Source organism: Rhinatrema bivittatum, chromosome 11 (assembly GCF_901001135.1).
Source record: "Rhinatrema bivittatum chromosome 11, aRhiBiv1.1, whole genome shotgun sequence".
NCBI lineage: Eukaryota > Metazoa > Chordata > Amphibia > Gymnophiona > Rhinatrematidae > Rhinatrema > Rhinatrema bivittatum.
In genome coordinates this window covers 571,513-586,257 of record NC_042625.1, presented here as the reverse complement: position 1 = coordinate 586,257, position 14,745 = coordinate 571,513, and the positions used below count along the sequence as shown (strand labels likewise).

General features: G+C 48.3%; 1 protein-coding gene and 1 non-coding gene across 5 annotated transcripts in view; both read left to right on the top strand.

Annotated features, from left to right (window-relative positions):
- The window catches only part of AP1B1 (adaptor related protein complex 1 subunit beta 1), a 392,478-nt gene that overhangs the window by 200,396 nt on the left and 177,337 nt on the right, over positions 1-14,745 (top strand). For all 4 annotated transcript variants that reach the window (XM_029571861.1, XM_029571859.1, XM_029571858.1 and 1 more), the window contains one exon: positions 9,947-10,092. In XM_029571861.1, the coding sequence (XP_029427721.1) occupies positions 9,947-10,092 (146 nt within the window). The remainder of the gene's footprint in view (positions 1-9,946; positions 10,093-14,745) is intronic.
- LOC115073590 lies at positions 10,442-10,541 on the top strand. The gene has a single exon (XR_003852075.1). It is a non-coding gene; the product is annotated as a small nucleolar RNA SNORD125 (small nucleolar RNA).

The following is a 14,745-nucleotide window of genomic DNA, read 5'->3' as shown; positions in this document are numbered from 1 at the left end:
GACACATTTGTGGGCAAGGTTTCCCTGCCTCTGAGGATGGAGAAGTTAATGTCTCATGTTCGATGCCTGTTGGTCCTTCCCTTACACAAGGTGTGGGACTATTTGCAGGTTCTTGGTTCTAAGGCATCTACCCTGGAGTTGATTCCTTGGGCTTTTGCAAAACCAAAAATAAATAAATAAATAAATATGAGACCTTTGCAGATGGCACTGCTTTCCCGTTGGGACCCCAAGTCAGAGGAGTTCCACCTGCCCTTACAGTTGCTGGAACCGGCCAGGACCAGCCTGGATTGGTGGTTGATCCCTGATCACTTGCTTCGGGGCATGGACCTGGAAAATCCCCAATGGATAATCGTGACGACGGATGCCAGCCTGACCGGTTGAGGCGGGGGGGCAGTCTGTCAGTCACAGTCAGCACAGGGCCTCTGGTCACTTCCGCAGACCAAGTGGTCCATAAATCGGTTGGAAACCAGGGCAGTTCACCTAGCGCTGCGCCAATTTCTTCCGCTTGTCCGGCACTGGGCGGTACGGATCCTATCCGACAATGCGACCACCATGGCTTACATAAACTGGCAAGGGGGTGCGAAGAGTCGACCAGTAGCCTCCGAGGTGGACATGTTGATGGCCTGGGCAGAAGCAATCTGGCCCGCATAGCGGCATCTCATATAGCCGGAGTAGACAACTTTCAGGCGGACTTTCTCAGCCAACAGAGGCTAGATCCTGGAGAATGGGAGCTGTTTGAGGAGGCGATGCGGTTCGTGACGATCCGGTGGGGGATCCCCCGGCTGGACTTAATGGCGACTCGATTGAACGCGAAAGCGGCTCGTTTCTTCAGTCGCAGGAGGGAACACGGATCGGAAGGGGTGGATGCCCTGGTCCTTCCATGGCCTCCCGACATTCTCCTCTACGTGTTTCCTCCTTGGCCATTGGTGGGAAAGGTTTTAAGGCCGGTGCAGGCGGTTTGTCCTTCGTGGAGTTTGAATTTGGTTCTCCGTGGACTTTATGGTTTGCCTTTTGAGCCCCTCAAGCAGGCCACGTTGAAGGATTTAACTCTCAAAATGGTGTTTCTCGTGGCTATCTGATCTGCTAGATGCATTTTGGAACTTGAGGCGTTGTCAGGCAGAGAACCGTTCTTACAGATAGCGGACTCTGGGGTTTTGCTTCGGACAGTGCCTTCTTTTCTACCAAAGGTGGTCTTGGCGTTCCATGTCAACCAGTCCGTTGAGTTGCCAGCCTTTCCGGATGAGGATAAGTGTTCTCCTCAGGGCCAGGATATGAGGAGATTGGATGTTCAATGGATTCTACGGTACTTGGAGGTGACTAATTCTTTTCAACTGTCTAATCATCTTTTTGTTTTATGGAGCGGTCCAAAAAAGGGGTGTAAGACTTCCATGACTACCATTGCTCGATGGTTGAAGGATGCTATTGCTTCAACGTACATATGTCACGGGCGACAAGTGCCAGAGGGTCTTAAGGCTCATTCTATCAGATCGCAAGCGGCGTCTTATTTATTTATGTATTTTTATATACCGCGGCACGTTCGGAACATCATCTCTGTTTACAATTAACAAAGTGCAGCAACAGGCTTTACAAGAACCACATAAGGGAAATAATATAGCAACAGGCTTTACAGAGCAAAACATATAGTAACAGGAACTGATTAACAATGGAAATATGTACAGAAAGAAATGGCAGTAATAGCAATGCTTTACCAGGTCATGGGAGTGTGGAGATATTGGCAGAGTCATAAGGGGTGCAATTGTATCAGTTAACAAAGGGGAGAAATTAAGTCATGAGGGGAAATGTAATGGTTGTTAAATGTTCAAGAGGAAAATATTGGGGGCTTAACACGGGGAAGAGAGCCAATGTGTATCACCTCGAGAAATCTGCAGGGCAGCTACCTGGAAATCCTTGCACACGTTTGCTAGACATTGCCGTTTGGACGTCCGAGCCCCGGATGTGGATTCCTTTGGCAGCAGTGTGCTTCGAGTGAGACTCTCCGGGTCCCACCCCATTTAGGGAAGCTTGGGTACATCCCGGCGGTCTGGACTGATCCTGGTATGTACAGGGAAAGGAAAATTGGTTCTTACCTGCTAATTTTCGTTCCTGTAGTACCAAGGATCAGTCCAGACGCCCGCCCATCGGCATATATGCAGGAGAGTTCGCTCAGCTACTTGCGTCCAACTGAATCACAAAATGGAAAGATGCTGCTCCCTCCATGGCCGTTGTCACAAGTTCCCCAGAGACGCCTTTGCTCACCCCTGGAACACAGGACTTCTATATGCGTATGGCTGAGAGTATCGTGGCATGCTCAGTGTGCCAGTCAAGTTTCTAGAAACTTTGACAGAAGTTTTCCGTGTTAGGACTCCATCGATGATGTCACCCATTTGTGAAGTCTATATCCTGCCTTGGGATAATACCTATTACAGGTAAGCAATTTTGATTTCCCCATGACATTGGTGCTGGGTACCATGCCACCTCGCAGACCCGAGGAAGAGCCAGTGACACCTCGCCCCCCTCCATCAGTCCTGGCCAATCCGGACTTTGAGGCGTTGGACTGCAGGGTGCAGTCTGCAGTGCTTAAGGCTCTTCAGAGCACTGAGCTGCTGGTTCCACCAGCCCCTATACCAGTTCCCGAGCCCCCACCTTCAATGCTAGCACCCTTTCTGGAGCGTCTGGACATCCTTCTGGACGCCCTTCCGACATAGCTGGTGCCTGAGGGACCATCTGTTCCCCAGCGGCCACGGATTCCCTCCACCGGAGCGATCCCAATTCTCCGGTCCTCAGAGAAGGAAGATACGGCCAGTACCATGTTTTCCAGACCACGGTTCCCCAAGCCCTTGCTGGGTCCTTCCAGCATCCTGCGACCTCCAGTCCACTCGATGCCAGGGAAGTTATTGATTCCCCTGCTGCCCTCAAGACCTTCGGAGCCTAGGGCTGACGCCCCTCATGGATCTCGCCCACAGCATGCTGGTCCTAGTGAGGAGGAAGGGTCTTAAAAAACCATTGGTGTGATGATTCCATGGACTCGTCCTTGGATTACTCAGACAACCCCCTCTTGGAGCCCTCTCCACCAGAGGAACGGCGCTGGTTGCTCCCCCGAGGATTTGTCCTTTGTGGGGTTTGTCAGGGCCATGGCTGAAGCCATCCCCTTTCAGCTGCTCATGGAGGAAGATGCATGACATAAGATGCTGGAAGGTACTCCAGTTTGTCAACACTCCTAAGGAGATCATGGCGGTTTCTATCCACGATATATTTGAGGACCTCCTCCTTCACATGTGGGAGCTCCCCATTTCTATCTCCCCTTTCAATAGAAAAGCTGACGCCACCTACTTGGTGCAGCAGGCCAAGGGGTTTGAAAAGCGGCATCTCCTCCACCAGTCGGTTGTGGAGTCCACCTTGAAAAAGGCCTGGCGTTCCCGCACCCATGCCTCCGACCCTCCGGGACTTGAGCAAAGGGGGCTCAATGCCCTGGGCAGGAACGTCTTCCAAGATGCCATGCTGGCACAGTGGCCAATCCAGGTTCTTATGGCCTGGATTGGCCACTGTTGGAAAGAGGATGCTGGGCTTGATGGACCCTTGGTCTGACCCAGTATGGCATGTTCTTATGGTGGCCTGCATCGCTGTCTACCAGCTTTATATGACCCAATATAACCGCAGTCTCTGGAAACGGGTCCAGGATTTTGCCAAGGGCCTGCCTCAACAGCAGCAAGAAGGCCCTCTTGGCCATTGTCCTGCTGGGTCTCGAAGCGGGAAAGCACAAGATGCGTTCCACCTAAGATGTTTTCGAGACAGCGGCCCGTGTAGCGGCGGTGGGCATCTTTGCCAAGAGAATGGCATAGCTCCGGACCTCTGACCAGAGGTCCAAGATAGGCTAGCTGACCTCTCCTGTACAGGTGAAAACCTCTTTGGGGATAAAGTCCGGGATGCAGTTGCGCTATTGAAGGACCATCATGATTCCCTTTAACAGCTGTCCACTAGCGCCTCTGAAGGCCCATCCTCGCCAGGAAATCTTTCAAGCCGGGTTCCCGGAAGCCCTTTCCTGGCAGATTAAATATCCTCCAGCCTTCTGGGCTCGTATGCTACGCACGGTTCTAAAGGCCGTCCTCACCAACAGCAGGCTTCTAGAACCCAGCCAGCCCCCCAGCAAATCCTGGCCACGGGTTTTTGACTGGCGGTGAGGGAGCGGAAGTCAGTTGACCATATCCCTGGCATTGGATCCCCAGTCGGTGGCAGGCTCATGAATTTTGCCCATTGCTGGGAAGAGATCACGTCAGACTGTTGGGTCCTCCCTACCATCCGTCAAGGGTACCGTCTAAATTTCAGCCGCCTCCCAGAGACTTTCCCCCATGTCCATCGTGGGATTCGTCCACCCAACTGGTCATTCTTCAGTTGGAACTCTCTGCCCTCCTTGTAGCAGGTGTAGTGGAACCAGTCCCTCACCATCAGCAGGGCAGAGGGTTCTATTTGAGGTATTTCCTCATTCTGAAGAGGAACGGTGGCTTGTGCCCCATTCTCAACCTCCGGGTGTTGAACAAGTTTCTCGTAAGAGAAAAGTTCAAGATGTCTCTCTGGGCACGCTGATCCCGCTCCTTAGAGGAGGAGACTGGCTTAGCTCCCTTGATCTCAAGGAGGCTTATGCACACATTGCAATTGTCCCCAGCCACTGGAAGTACCTCCGCTTCATGGTGGGGAAAGCACATTACCAGTACAAAGTGCTGCCCTTCAGGCTGGCATCTGCCCCCCGCATTTTTACCAAATGACTAGCTATGGTGGTCAGTTACCTCGGGTGTTGCTTGGTGCACGTGTTCCCCTACCTGGACGACTGGTTAGTCAAGAGCGACTCCCGCTCCGGAGCCTTGCATGCTCTGACCTTGCCGATGCAGATGCAGCAGATGGTGGGGTTTGTCATAAACGTCCCCCAGGTCTCATCTCTACCAGTCTCCTCAGCTTGGGCTTCCTGGGCGCCAGGCTGGACACGTTGCAGGTGAAAGCTTTTTTGCCCAGATCGCCCTTGCCTCACTGGCTACCCTTGTCCTGAACAACTGGAGGGTGCCAGCTCACCTTCTGTTCCACCTGCTGGTCCACATGGTGGCCTTCGTCCATGTTGACCCCTCTAGCTCACATCTGCATGCGAAGGACCCTACGGTCCCAGTGGCAATAGGCTTCTCAGGATCTCAAGGCCCCTGTCACTGTTATGGACCCTCCAAGAATGTCTGTATCCTGGTGGGAGGATCTCTCCAACCTGGAAAAAGGGCATCCCTTCCAACCCTCTCTGCCTCAGGTGATTCTCACCACCGATGCTTCCCCTCAAGGCTGGGGAGCCCATATGAAAAGTATCGACACGGAGGGTCTCTGGACTGCCTCCGAAGCCCGCACTCAGATAAACTTCCTGGAGCTTCAGGCAATTTGGTACACTTTGTGGGTGATGGAGGTGATGGAGCCCGCTGCGGCCTTCCTATCGGCTGCAAGCTGACCTAGTGCATACCTTGGCCAGAGGAGTAGCCTCAATGGTGGCAGCCAGAAGACAGCTATGGCTGCGAAATTGGTCAGCAGATGCGACCTCTAAGGGAAAACCCCACAAAGATGTCCTTTAAGGGATCCCTTCTATTCGGAAGCGAATTGGAAAAACTAGCCAGTAAGTGGGGTGAATCTCCAGTGCCTCTGCTACCGGAAGATAAGAAAAAGAGGTGACAGCGCCCCTCGCCCATGAGGGGTTGGGCCAGGGGCTCCCAGTGCTTCCGACCCTACAGAAAATTGTTATTTCAGACATCTCGGCCCTTGGGAAGGTCTCAGTTCTTTCAGAGCCGACAACCAAATAGAGGGACTGGTTTTGGCTGAAGTTTGACCCAAACTTCCCAATGAGTTTTGGCCGACCCATCCATGGGTCAAGGAGATAGGGAGCAGACTATCCCTCTTCTATCAGAGGTGGTTCGCGATCACATTGGACAAATGGATACTGGACATCATACGAGAAGGATATGTTCTAGAATTTTGCAGCATCCCTTGGGACATGTTCATGATAGCATCTTGCCACTCCGAACACAAAAAACTGACCAGAGGAATCCACGTTGATCAGGCTCCTCAATTTGAGGGCTATAACCATGGTACCTACGTCCCAGCAAAATACGGGGCGTTATTCCATTTATTTCATCGTACCCAAGAAGGAGGGTTCATTTCGCCCCATCCTGGACCCTCAAGAGCGTCAATCGCCATCTGCGGATAATTCTGCATGGAAACTCTTCGCTCCATTATAATGGCCATACAACCAAGAGAGTTCTTAACATCCCTGGACCTCTCGGAAGCCTACCTTCATATCCCAATCCATCAAGACCACTAGCGTTTCCTATGCTTTGCAGTACTGGGCCGCCATTATCTCCAGGCGTTGCCCTTTGGCCTGGCAACCACCCCCAGAACATTCTCCAAACTTTTATGGTGGTCATAGCAGCAGCACTGAAGAAAGAAGGGATCCTGGTGCACCCTTACTTAAACGACTGGCTGATCTGGGCGAAGTCATTGGAAGAGAGCCTTCAGGTGACCAGCAGAGTTAGGTCCCTCCTTCAGGAACTCATTTGGGTCATGAACATGGACAAGACAATCTCAAGCCCTCCCAGTCCTAAGAGTCCTGGGAGTCCGGTTCGACACCAAGCAGGACAAGGACTTCCTCCCTCCCTCGAGGATAAGGAAACCGATGTGCCAAGGTTGGTTGACAAACAGTGCGCTCCAGAGTGTGGAGCTATCTCCAGTTCCTCAGCCTGATGGAGTCAACCCTGGAGGTAGTACCATTGATGAGGACACACATGTGGTCCCTCCAGTGCTCCCAGCTGTCACGTTGAAATCCACTATCTCAAGATTACTCAATTCACCTCCACCTACCCATGAAAGTATGATCTCAGCTCCAGTGGTGGCTGCAGGAAGTGCATCTAAGCAAGAGTGTAAGCTTGTCCCTGCCGATCTGGCTAGTCCTCACGACAGACGTGAGCCTCCGAGGGTGGGGGAGCCCACTCTCAGGAATTGACAACCCAGGGGTGATGGACCAAGGAAGAGGTGCGCTGGAACCTAAACAGCCTGGAAGCCCGAGCTGTCAATTATCATGTCTGCAATTCAGCCACAGGCTCCAGGGACAAGCAGTCCGTGTGATGTCTGACAACGCAACAAAGGTAGCCTACATCAACTGCCAGGGAGGAATCAAAAGCCACCAAGTGTCTCTGGACATAGACCCCCTTATGGAATGGGTGGAGTTAAAGCTACAAGGGATATCTGCCTCCCACATCGTGGGAGAAGACAACGTCAGAGCAGACTTTCTCAGCAGGGAGAGTCTGGAACCAGGGGAATGGGCTGTTGACCAGAGTCTTCCAGCTCCTAGTATGTCACTGGGACCTCCTATCCATCGACCTACTGTCCATATCTCATAATGCGAAGGTCCCCCGATTATTCAGTTGCAGAAGAGATCTGTGTTTCCAAGGGATCGACGCCCTTTTCCAGACCTGGCCAGAGAAGGACTTACTGTACACCTTCCCTCTGTGGCTTCTGCTGGGCAAGGACATTCGCAAGATCAAACGCCACAGAGGATTAGTCCTTGTGGTGGCTCTGGATTGGCCCAGATGCCCGTGGTAATTAGACATGCGGAGGCTTCTGGTGGAGAGCTCCCTATGCCTCCCCCCGCACAGGGACCTTCTCCAACAAGGTCAGATCCCTTCACAAGGACCCAATTCCTGACTTAAGCGTGGATATTCGGTGGCTGTAATCGCCACCGTGCTCCGTGTGCGGAAGTTCTCAACATTCCTGGTGTATGTGTAGATCTGGAGAATATTTGAGGCCTGGTGCGAGGAACGCGGGATGCCCCCTCAGACGACCAAGATCCCCCATGATTCTGTAATTCTTACAGGATGGACTGAACAAAGGACTGTCCCTCAACCTCTTGAAGGTCCAGGTGGCGTCTCTCTCCTGTTTCAAAGGTGAGGTGAACGGAGCCCGTCTGTCGACATATTTTATTTATTTATTTGTTTATTTAACATTTTTCTATACCGACCTTCAAGGTTGAATACCTTATCAGCTCGGTTTACATTGAACAGGGGTAGATCAGTGTAACATAACGTAACATAAGGAACAACTTTTTATAATTAGTGGAGACAAAGCAGAGAAGTAAGAAAGTTACATAATAACATATCCGGATGTAGCCCGTTTTCTAAAAGGAGTTAAACTCTGACCACCCTTAAAGTGGCCGGTCCCCCTATGGAACCTCAATCTAGTATTGGACTTCTTAGCAGGGCCTTCCTTTTGGTCTCTGCGCACTCTGTATCTGTGCCTGTTAACGCTGAAGACTGTATTCTTGTGGCGATACGCTCGGCTTGTCGCATCTCTGAACTACAGGCGCTGTCATGTCGAGAGCTGTTCCTCCTTTTGGCTCCAGGAATGTTGTAGCTTTGCACCATCCCTTCCTTCTTGCCAAAGGTAGTCTTGGAGATTCACCTGAACCAGTGCATTTCCTTACCATCCCTAGATATATGCAAGGACTCTGAAGACTACCACCTCCTACGCCACTTAAATGTCAGTAGGCTATTAGTATAGTATCTAGAATGTATAGAACCGGTGCACAAGATGGATCGCTTCATAGTGGAAGGAAACAAGATAAAGCAGCTTCGCGAGCTACCATAGCTCGCTGGATTGAGTAAGTGATCACGGGAGCTTATGAAGAGGCAGGGAAGCCTTTACCCCTTCAGGTTAAAGCTCATTTCACTAGAGCCCAGGCAGTATCCTGGGCAGAAGCTAAGCTACTGTCTCCTGTCGACATCTACCAAACAGCGACGTGGTCTTCTTTGCACCTGATAATTTCATTTCCTCTAGAACCGTCAAGCCAGTCCATGTTTCTTCCTTGTGCTGCCTTTTGTTTGTATGCGTTTAGGTTCTTGGCGATATTCCTGAGATGGTTTATGAGTGACATTGTTCAGAACCTAAGATCTTGGTGAGTATGGGAGGGGGGGGGATTGTTTTCCTTTTCCCTTTCCCCATGGTTAACACTCTTTCTGTTTGTTTTGTCTTTTTCTTCCTTGTTCTTCTGGAAGTTCCAAAAAAAAGTTTTAAAGTGACAGAGGGAAACTGAGGAGGAATTGTTTGATGTTAGTGTCCACAGTTAGCTTTTACATAATTTACTGGCAGGCTGATGTTAGCTCAGAAGTCTATGAAAGGTGACATCAGCAAGCCTTCGATCTCTGTCTCCATCTGCTGGTTGGCGTGCATCAGTAATGGACTGGTCTGACTGTTCTAGTGCAGTGATCCCCAACCCTGTCATGGGGGCCCACCAGCCAGTTGGGTTTTCAGGGTATCCACAATGAATATGCATGAGAGAAATTTGCTGCCTCCATAACATGCACATTTTCTCTCATGCATATTCATTGTGGATATCCTGAAAACCCGACTGGCTGGTGGACCACTGTTCTAGAGGAAAGGAAATTATCTGGTTAGTAGTAATGTCATTTCTGTACACAGTACTCTGTAGTGCATGGCATATAGTTACAATGGCCTTCTCCCAGAATGCACAAGGCCTAATGCAGCAGTGCCTGCTAGTTTAGTATAATTTGTTTTGCCCTGTGTAAGAGACTTGAGAGAGGGCTTCAAATGTAATGTATTCCCTCTGGTTTTATTCAAATGAACCATTAAATCTAAAAATAAAGCTTCACCACAGTGGTCTACAGTATCTCCTGCTCATTCATTACTTCCTTTATCATCTGTCATAGACTGGGTTGCTTCCAAACTTCCCAACAGGAGGCTCATTCATTGCAGGATGCCGCCAGGACAGTTTAGTTTATTGTTTGGTACGAGTAGATTATTTTTTTTTTTAATCTCTAGCTATAGGTCAGTATAATTAGAATACTATTTTAACCTCCTCTCATGTCTCTCATTTGTGATTTTAAGGGTCTTTAAATGCTTTTTTGCTTCCTTATCATAGGTGTGGATGCCTGCTATGAAGGCCAAGGGCCTAGAGATCTCGGGTACATTTGCCCGTCGGATGGGAACTGTTCACATGGACCTCCTATTGACAAACAAGGCTTTACAGGGCATGAGTGACTTTGCCATCCAGTTTAACCGGAACAGGTACAATGTTCATATATGTCCTCACCATCTTGTGGCTCATGAAGATTACCAAGGACTTCACAAGCTGCCTTCATAGTGTGAATTAGTAAATCTTCCACAGTTCATCTTATCTATTCATTATGCTCACCTGCTCAGTTCCAGTTAGATGATATTATTTAGGCAAGGCAATCATGATAAAATAGGTCAGTTGATTGCTAGCCCTCTGATGTAGCATAATTCCAGACTGTGGAGTGAGGAACTCTTTAGCAGGGCAGTAATGGTCATGTAAAGTAGAACAGAAATGTAATGGCCAGTATTATGCCATGGTGCTGTACAACATGATCAGAAAATGATTTTTTTGGTATTTGTTTGGCCTGGCAGCCTCTCATGATGAGTCTTCTTTCTCTGAGCAGTCCTCTTGATGAGAAGAACTAAGCCTCTAAGAAGTTGACTGAAGAGGTTGCTTACTTGCGTGGGATTGATTAAACTGTTGCAAGAGAGAGGGGAGGTATATAGATGTGAAGGAAAGTGCTTTTGCTTAGTGAAGTCCCTACCAAGCAGTCTTGGATAGTTGGATGGTTTTATGGTCAGGCTGGTGCTATCTGTTTTGCTGTCTTTCCCTCTTCCTCCTTTCCATCCTCCTATTCATTTTAATGGAGCCATTCATGGGTTTCTTTTTTTTTTCCTAACAAAATCTTTGTGTCTGAATGTTTATGGATGTGAGGAGGCAGCCAGGTTTCTGATGGGCACATTTGTGCCAATAGTGGGCAGGAAGAGAGGAGGTAGTTATTAGGTGGACTGTCTGCAAGGAAAACTGTAGCAATATACTCCAAAATATACCTAAAAGCATATTCTTTGAATTTTGAAACTACTAAATAGTTCTACCCCCAAAATAAAACCTTAGGGTTAACGGGTTATGTCCTACATACAAGGGCACTAGAAAATTGAAATTGTCCAACAAAATCCAGCTGTTATCAACATGTAAATTCTGAACATTTAAAAAAAGAAAGAATAAGTAATGATCAAAAAATCCAAATCATGCAAATTCTGTGTTGGAGAAGCATACCAGTCAGAAACTTTTTGAATGGATCCAATGAAATTTTACACCAGGGCCAGTGCAAGGGTTTTAGGTACCCTATGTAAACCTTACAGCTTTTCATCCCACCACTCTGGCCCACCAATTTATGCATTTAAATAACAGATTTTCTCCTAGGACAAGCAGGATGGTAGTCCTCACATGTATGTGGGTGACATAGAAACATAGAAATGACGGCAGAAGAAGACCAAACGGCCCATCCAGTCTGCCCAGCAAGCTTCACACATTTTTTCTCTCATACTTATCTGTTTCTCTTAGCTCTTGGTTCTATTTCCCTTCCACCCCCACCATTAATGTAGAGAGCAGTGATGGAGCTGCATCCAAGTGAAATATCTAGCTTGATTAGTTAGGGGTAGTAGGGGTAGTAACCGCCGCAATAAGCAAGCTACACCCATGCTTATTTGTTTTACCCAGACTATGTTATACAGCCCTTATTGGTTGTTTTTCTTCTCCCCTGCCGTTGAAGCAGGGAGCTATGCTGGATATGCTTGAAGTATCAGTTTATTCTTCTCCCATGCTGTTGAAGCAGAGAGCCATGCTGGATATGCATCGAAAGTGAAGTATCAGGCACATTTGGTTTGGGGTAGTAACCGCCGTAACAAGCCAGCTACTCCCTGCTTTGTGAGTGTGAACCCTTTTTTCTTCTCCCCTGCCGTTGAAGCAGAGAGCTCTGCTGGATGTGTGTAGTATCAGTTTTTCTTCTCCCCTGCCGTTGAAGCAGACAACTATGCTGTATATGCATAGAAATTGAAGTATCGGGCTTATTTGGTTTGGGGTAGTAACCGCCGTAACAAGCCAGCTACTCCCCTCTTTCTGAGTGCAAATCCTTTATTCCACATTTCCTCTTGCTGTTGAAGCTAGAACGATGTTGGAGTCACAGTAAGCATGTGTACGTTTATTGAATAAGGGTATTGTCTCCAGGCAGTAGCCATCATTCTGGCGAGTCACCCACTCTTCATTGGCGGCCTCTTGACTTTATGGATCCACAGTGTTTATCCCACGCCCCTTTGAAGTCCTTCACAGTTCTGGTCTTCACCACATCCTCCGGAAGGGCATTCCAGGCATCCACCACCCTCTCAGTGAAGAAATACTTCCTGACATTGGTTCTGAATCTTCCTCCCTGGAGCTTCAAATCGTGATCCCTGGTTCTGCTGATTTTTTTCCTACGGAAAAGGTTTGTCGTTGTCTTTGGATCATTAAAACCTTTCAAGTATCTGAAAGTCTGTATCATATCGCCTCTGCTCCTCCTTTCCTCCAGGGTGTACATATTTAGATTCTTCAATCTCTCCTCATACGTCATCCGATGAAGATCCTCCACCTTCCTGGTCGCCCTTCTCTGTACCGCTTCCATCTTGTCTTTGTCTTTTTGTAGATACGGTCTCCAGAACTGAACACAGTACTCCAGGTGAGGCCTCACCAAGGACCTGTACAAGGGAATAATCACTTCCCTTTTCTTACTCGATATTCCTCTCTCTATGCAGCCCAGCATTCTTCTGGCTTTTGCTATAGCCTTGTCGCATTGTTTTGCAGACTTCATATCATTAGACACTATCACCCCAAGGTTCCTCTCCTGCTCCGTGCACATCAGCCTTTCCCCCCCATCGAATACAGTTCATTCGGATTTCCACTCCCCATATGCATGACTTTGCACTTCTTGGCATTGAATCTCAGCTGCCATATCTTCGACCACTCTTCCAGTTTCCTTAGATCCCGTCTCATTCTCTCCACTCCTTCCGGCGTGTCCACTCTGTTGCAGATCTTAGTGTCATCCGCGAAAAGACAAACCTTGCCTTCTATCCCGTCCGCAATGTCGCTCACAAAGATATTGAACAGGACCGGTCCCAACACCGATCCTTGCGGTACACCACTTAAAACCGCTCTCTCTTCAGAGAAGGTTCCATTTACCATCACACATTGTCTTCTGTCCGTCAACCAATTTGCAATCCAGTTTTATTCACCAGTCTCCTGTGCGGAACCGTGTCAAAAGCTTTGCTGAAATCCAAGTATATGATATCGAGCGCTCTTCCTTGATCCAATTCCTTGGTTACCCAGTCAAAAAAGTCAATCAGATTTGTCTGACAGGATCTTCCCCTGGTGAATCCATGTTGCCTCTGGTCCATCAATTCTCCGGACTGTAGATAGTTCACTATTCTCTCTTTCAGCAGTGACTCCATTACTTTTCCCACCACCGAAGTGAGGCTGACCGGTCTGTAGTTGCCAGCCTCCTCCCTGTTCCCACTCTTGTGAAGCGGGACCACCACCGCTCTTCTCCAATCACTCGGCACCACTCCTGTTTCTAGGGATCTATTGAACAGGTCACACAGCGGAGCTGCCAGAACATCTCTGAGCTCCCTCAATATCCTTGGATGAATCCCATCAGGCCCCATGGCTTTGTCCACTTTCAGGTTCTTTAGCTCTTCCCTCACATTTTCTACTGTAAAAGGATTTTCATCTATTCCACTTCCCTCCAGTTTTTTGTTGTGTAGAGATGGTCCTTCTCCAGGGTCTTCTTTAGTGAACACAGAGCTGAAGTATTCGTTTAATATTTCTGCCATTTCTTCGTCTCCCTCCACACATTGATCATTACCACCTTTCAATTTCACTATACCACTTTGGACCTTTCTCTTTTCGCTGATGTATCTGAAAAATGTTTTGTCACCATTTTTTATCTCCTTGGCAATCCTCTCTTCCGCTTGACTTTTTGCCAACTTGATTAATTTCTTTGTCTCCCTCAGTTGATACAAATATTCTTCTTTGTGTTCCTCCCTTTGGGATCTTTTATATGTCTTGAATGCTGTTCTTTTAGCTTTAATTTTGTCAGCCACCTCCTTTGAGAACCAGATAGGTTTCAATTTTCTTTTGCTTTTCTTTACATTTCTAACATATAGAGCAGTTGCCTTGGTGATTGCTCCTTTTAGATTGGTCCACTGCTGATCCACATCTCTCTCGTTCTCCCATCCTTTAAGTTCTTCCTCCAGGTACTTCCCCATTTCCTCAAAGTCTGTGTTTTTGAACTGTAAAACTCGGGTCTTTGTGGTTCTTTTCCCTATTCTTTTAGTGATATTAAACCATACCGTTTGATGATCACTACTGCTGAGGTGGGCGCCCACCTGGACATCTGAGACATTATCTGCATTAGTGAGCACTAAGTCAAGTATAGCTCCTTCTCTGGTGGGTTCCAACACCATTTGTTTGAACAAAGTTACTTGCATGGCATCCACTATCGCTCTGCTATTTTTAGTTTCTGCAGATGGGATTTTCCAGTCTACATCTGGCATATTAAAGTCACCCACGATCACCACTTCTCCCTTCTTACCTATCTTATGGATGTCTTCAACCAGGTCTCTGTCCAGCTCTTCCTTTTGGTTTGGAGGCCTGTAAACCACTCCAATATAAATGGACGCTCCGTCATCTTTTTTTAGGTCAGCCCATAGTGCTTCTTCCTTACCCCAACTTCCTTGTAGCTCAGATGCTTGGATGTTGTTTCTGACATAAAGAGCCACACCTCCCCCTTTTCTATCCTCTCTGTCCTTCCTTAACAAGTTGTAGCCTGGTATTATTGTATCCCAATCATGAGA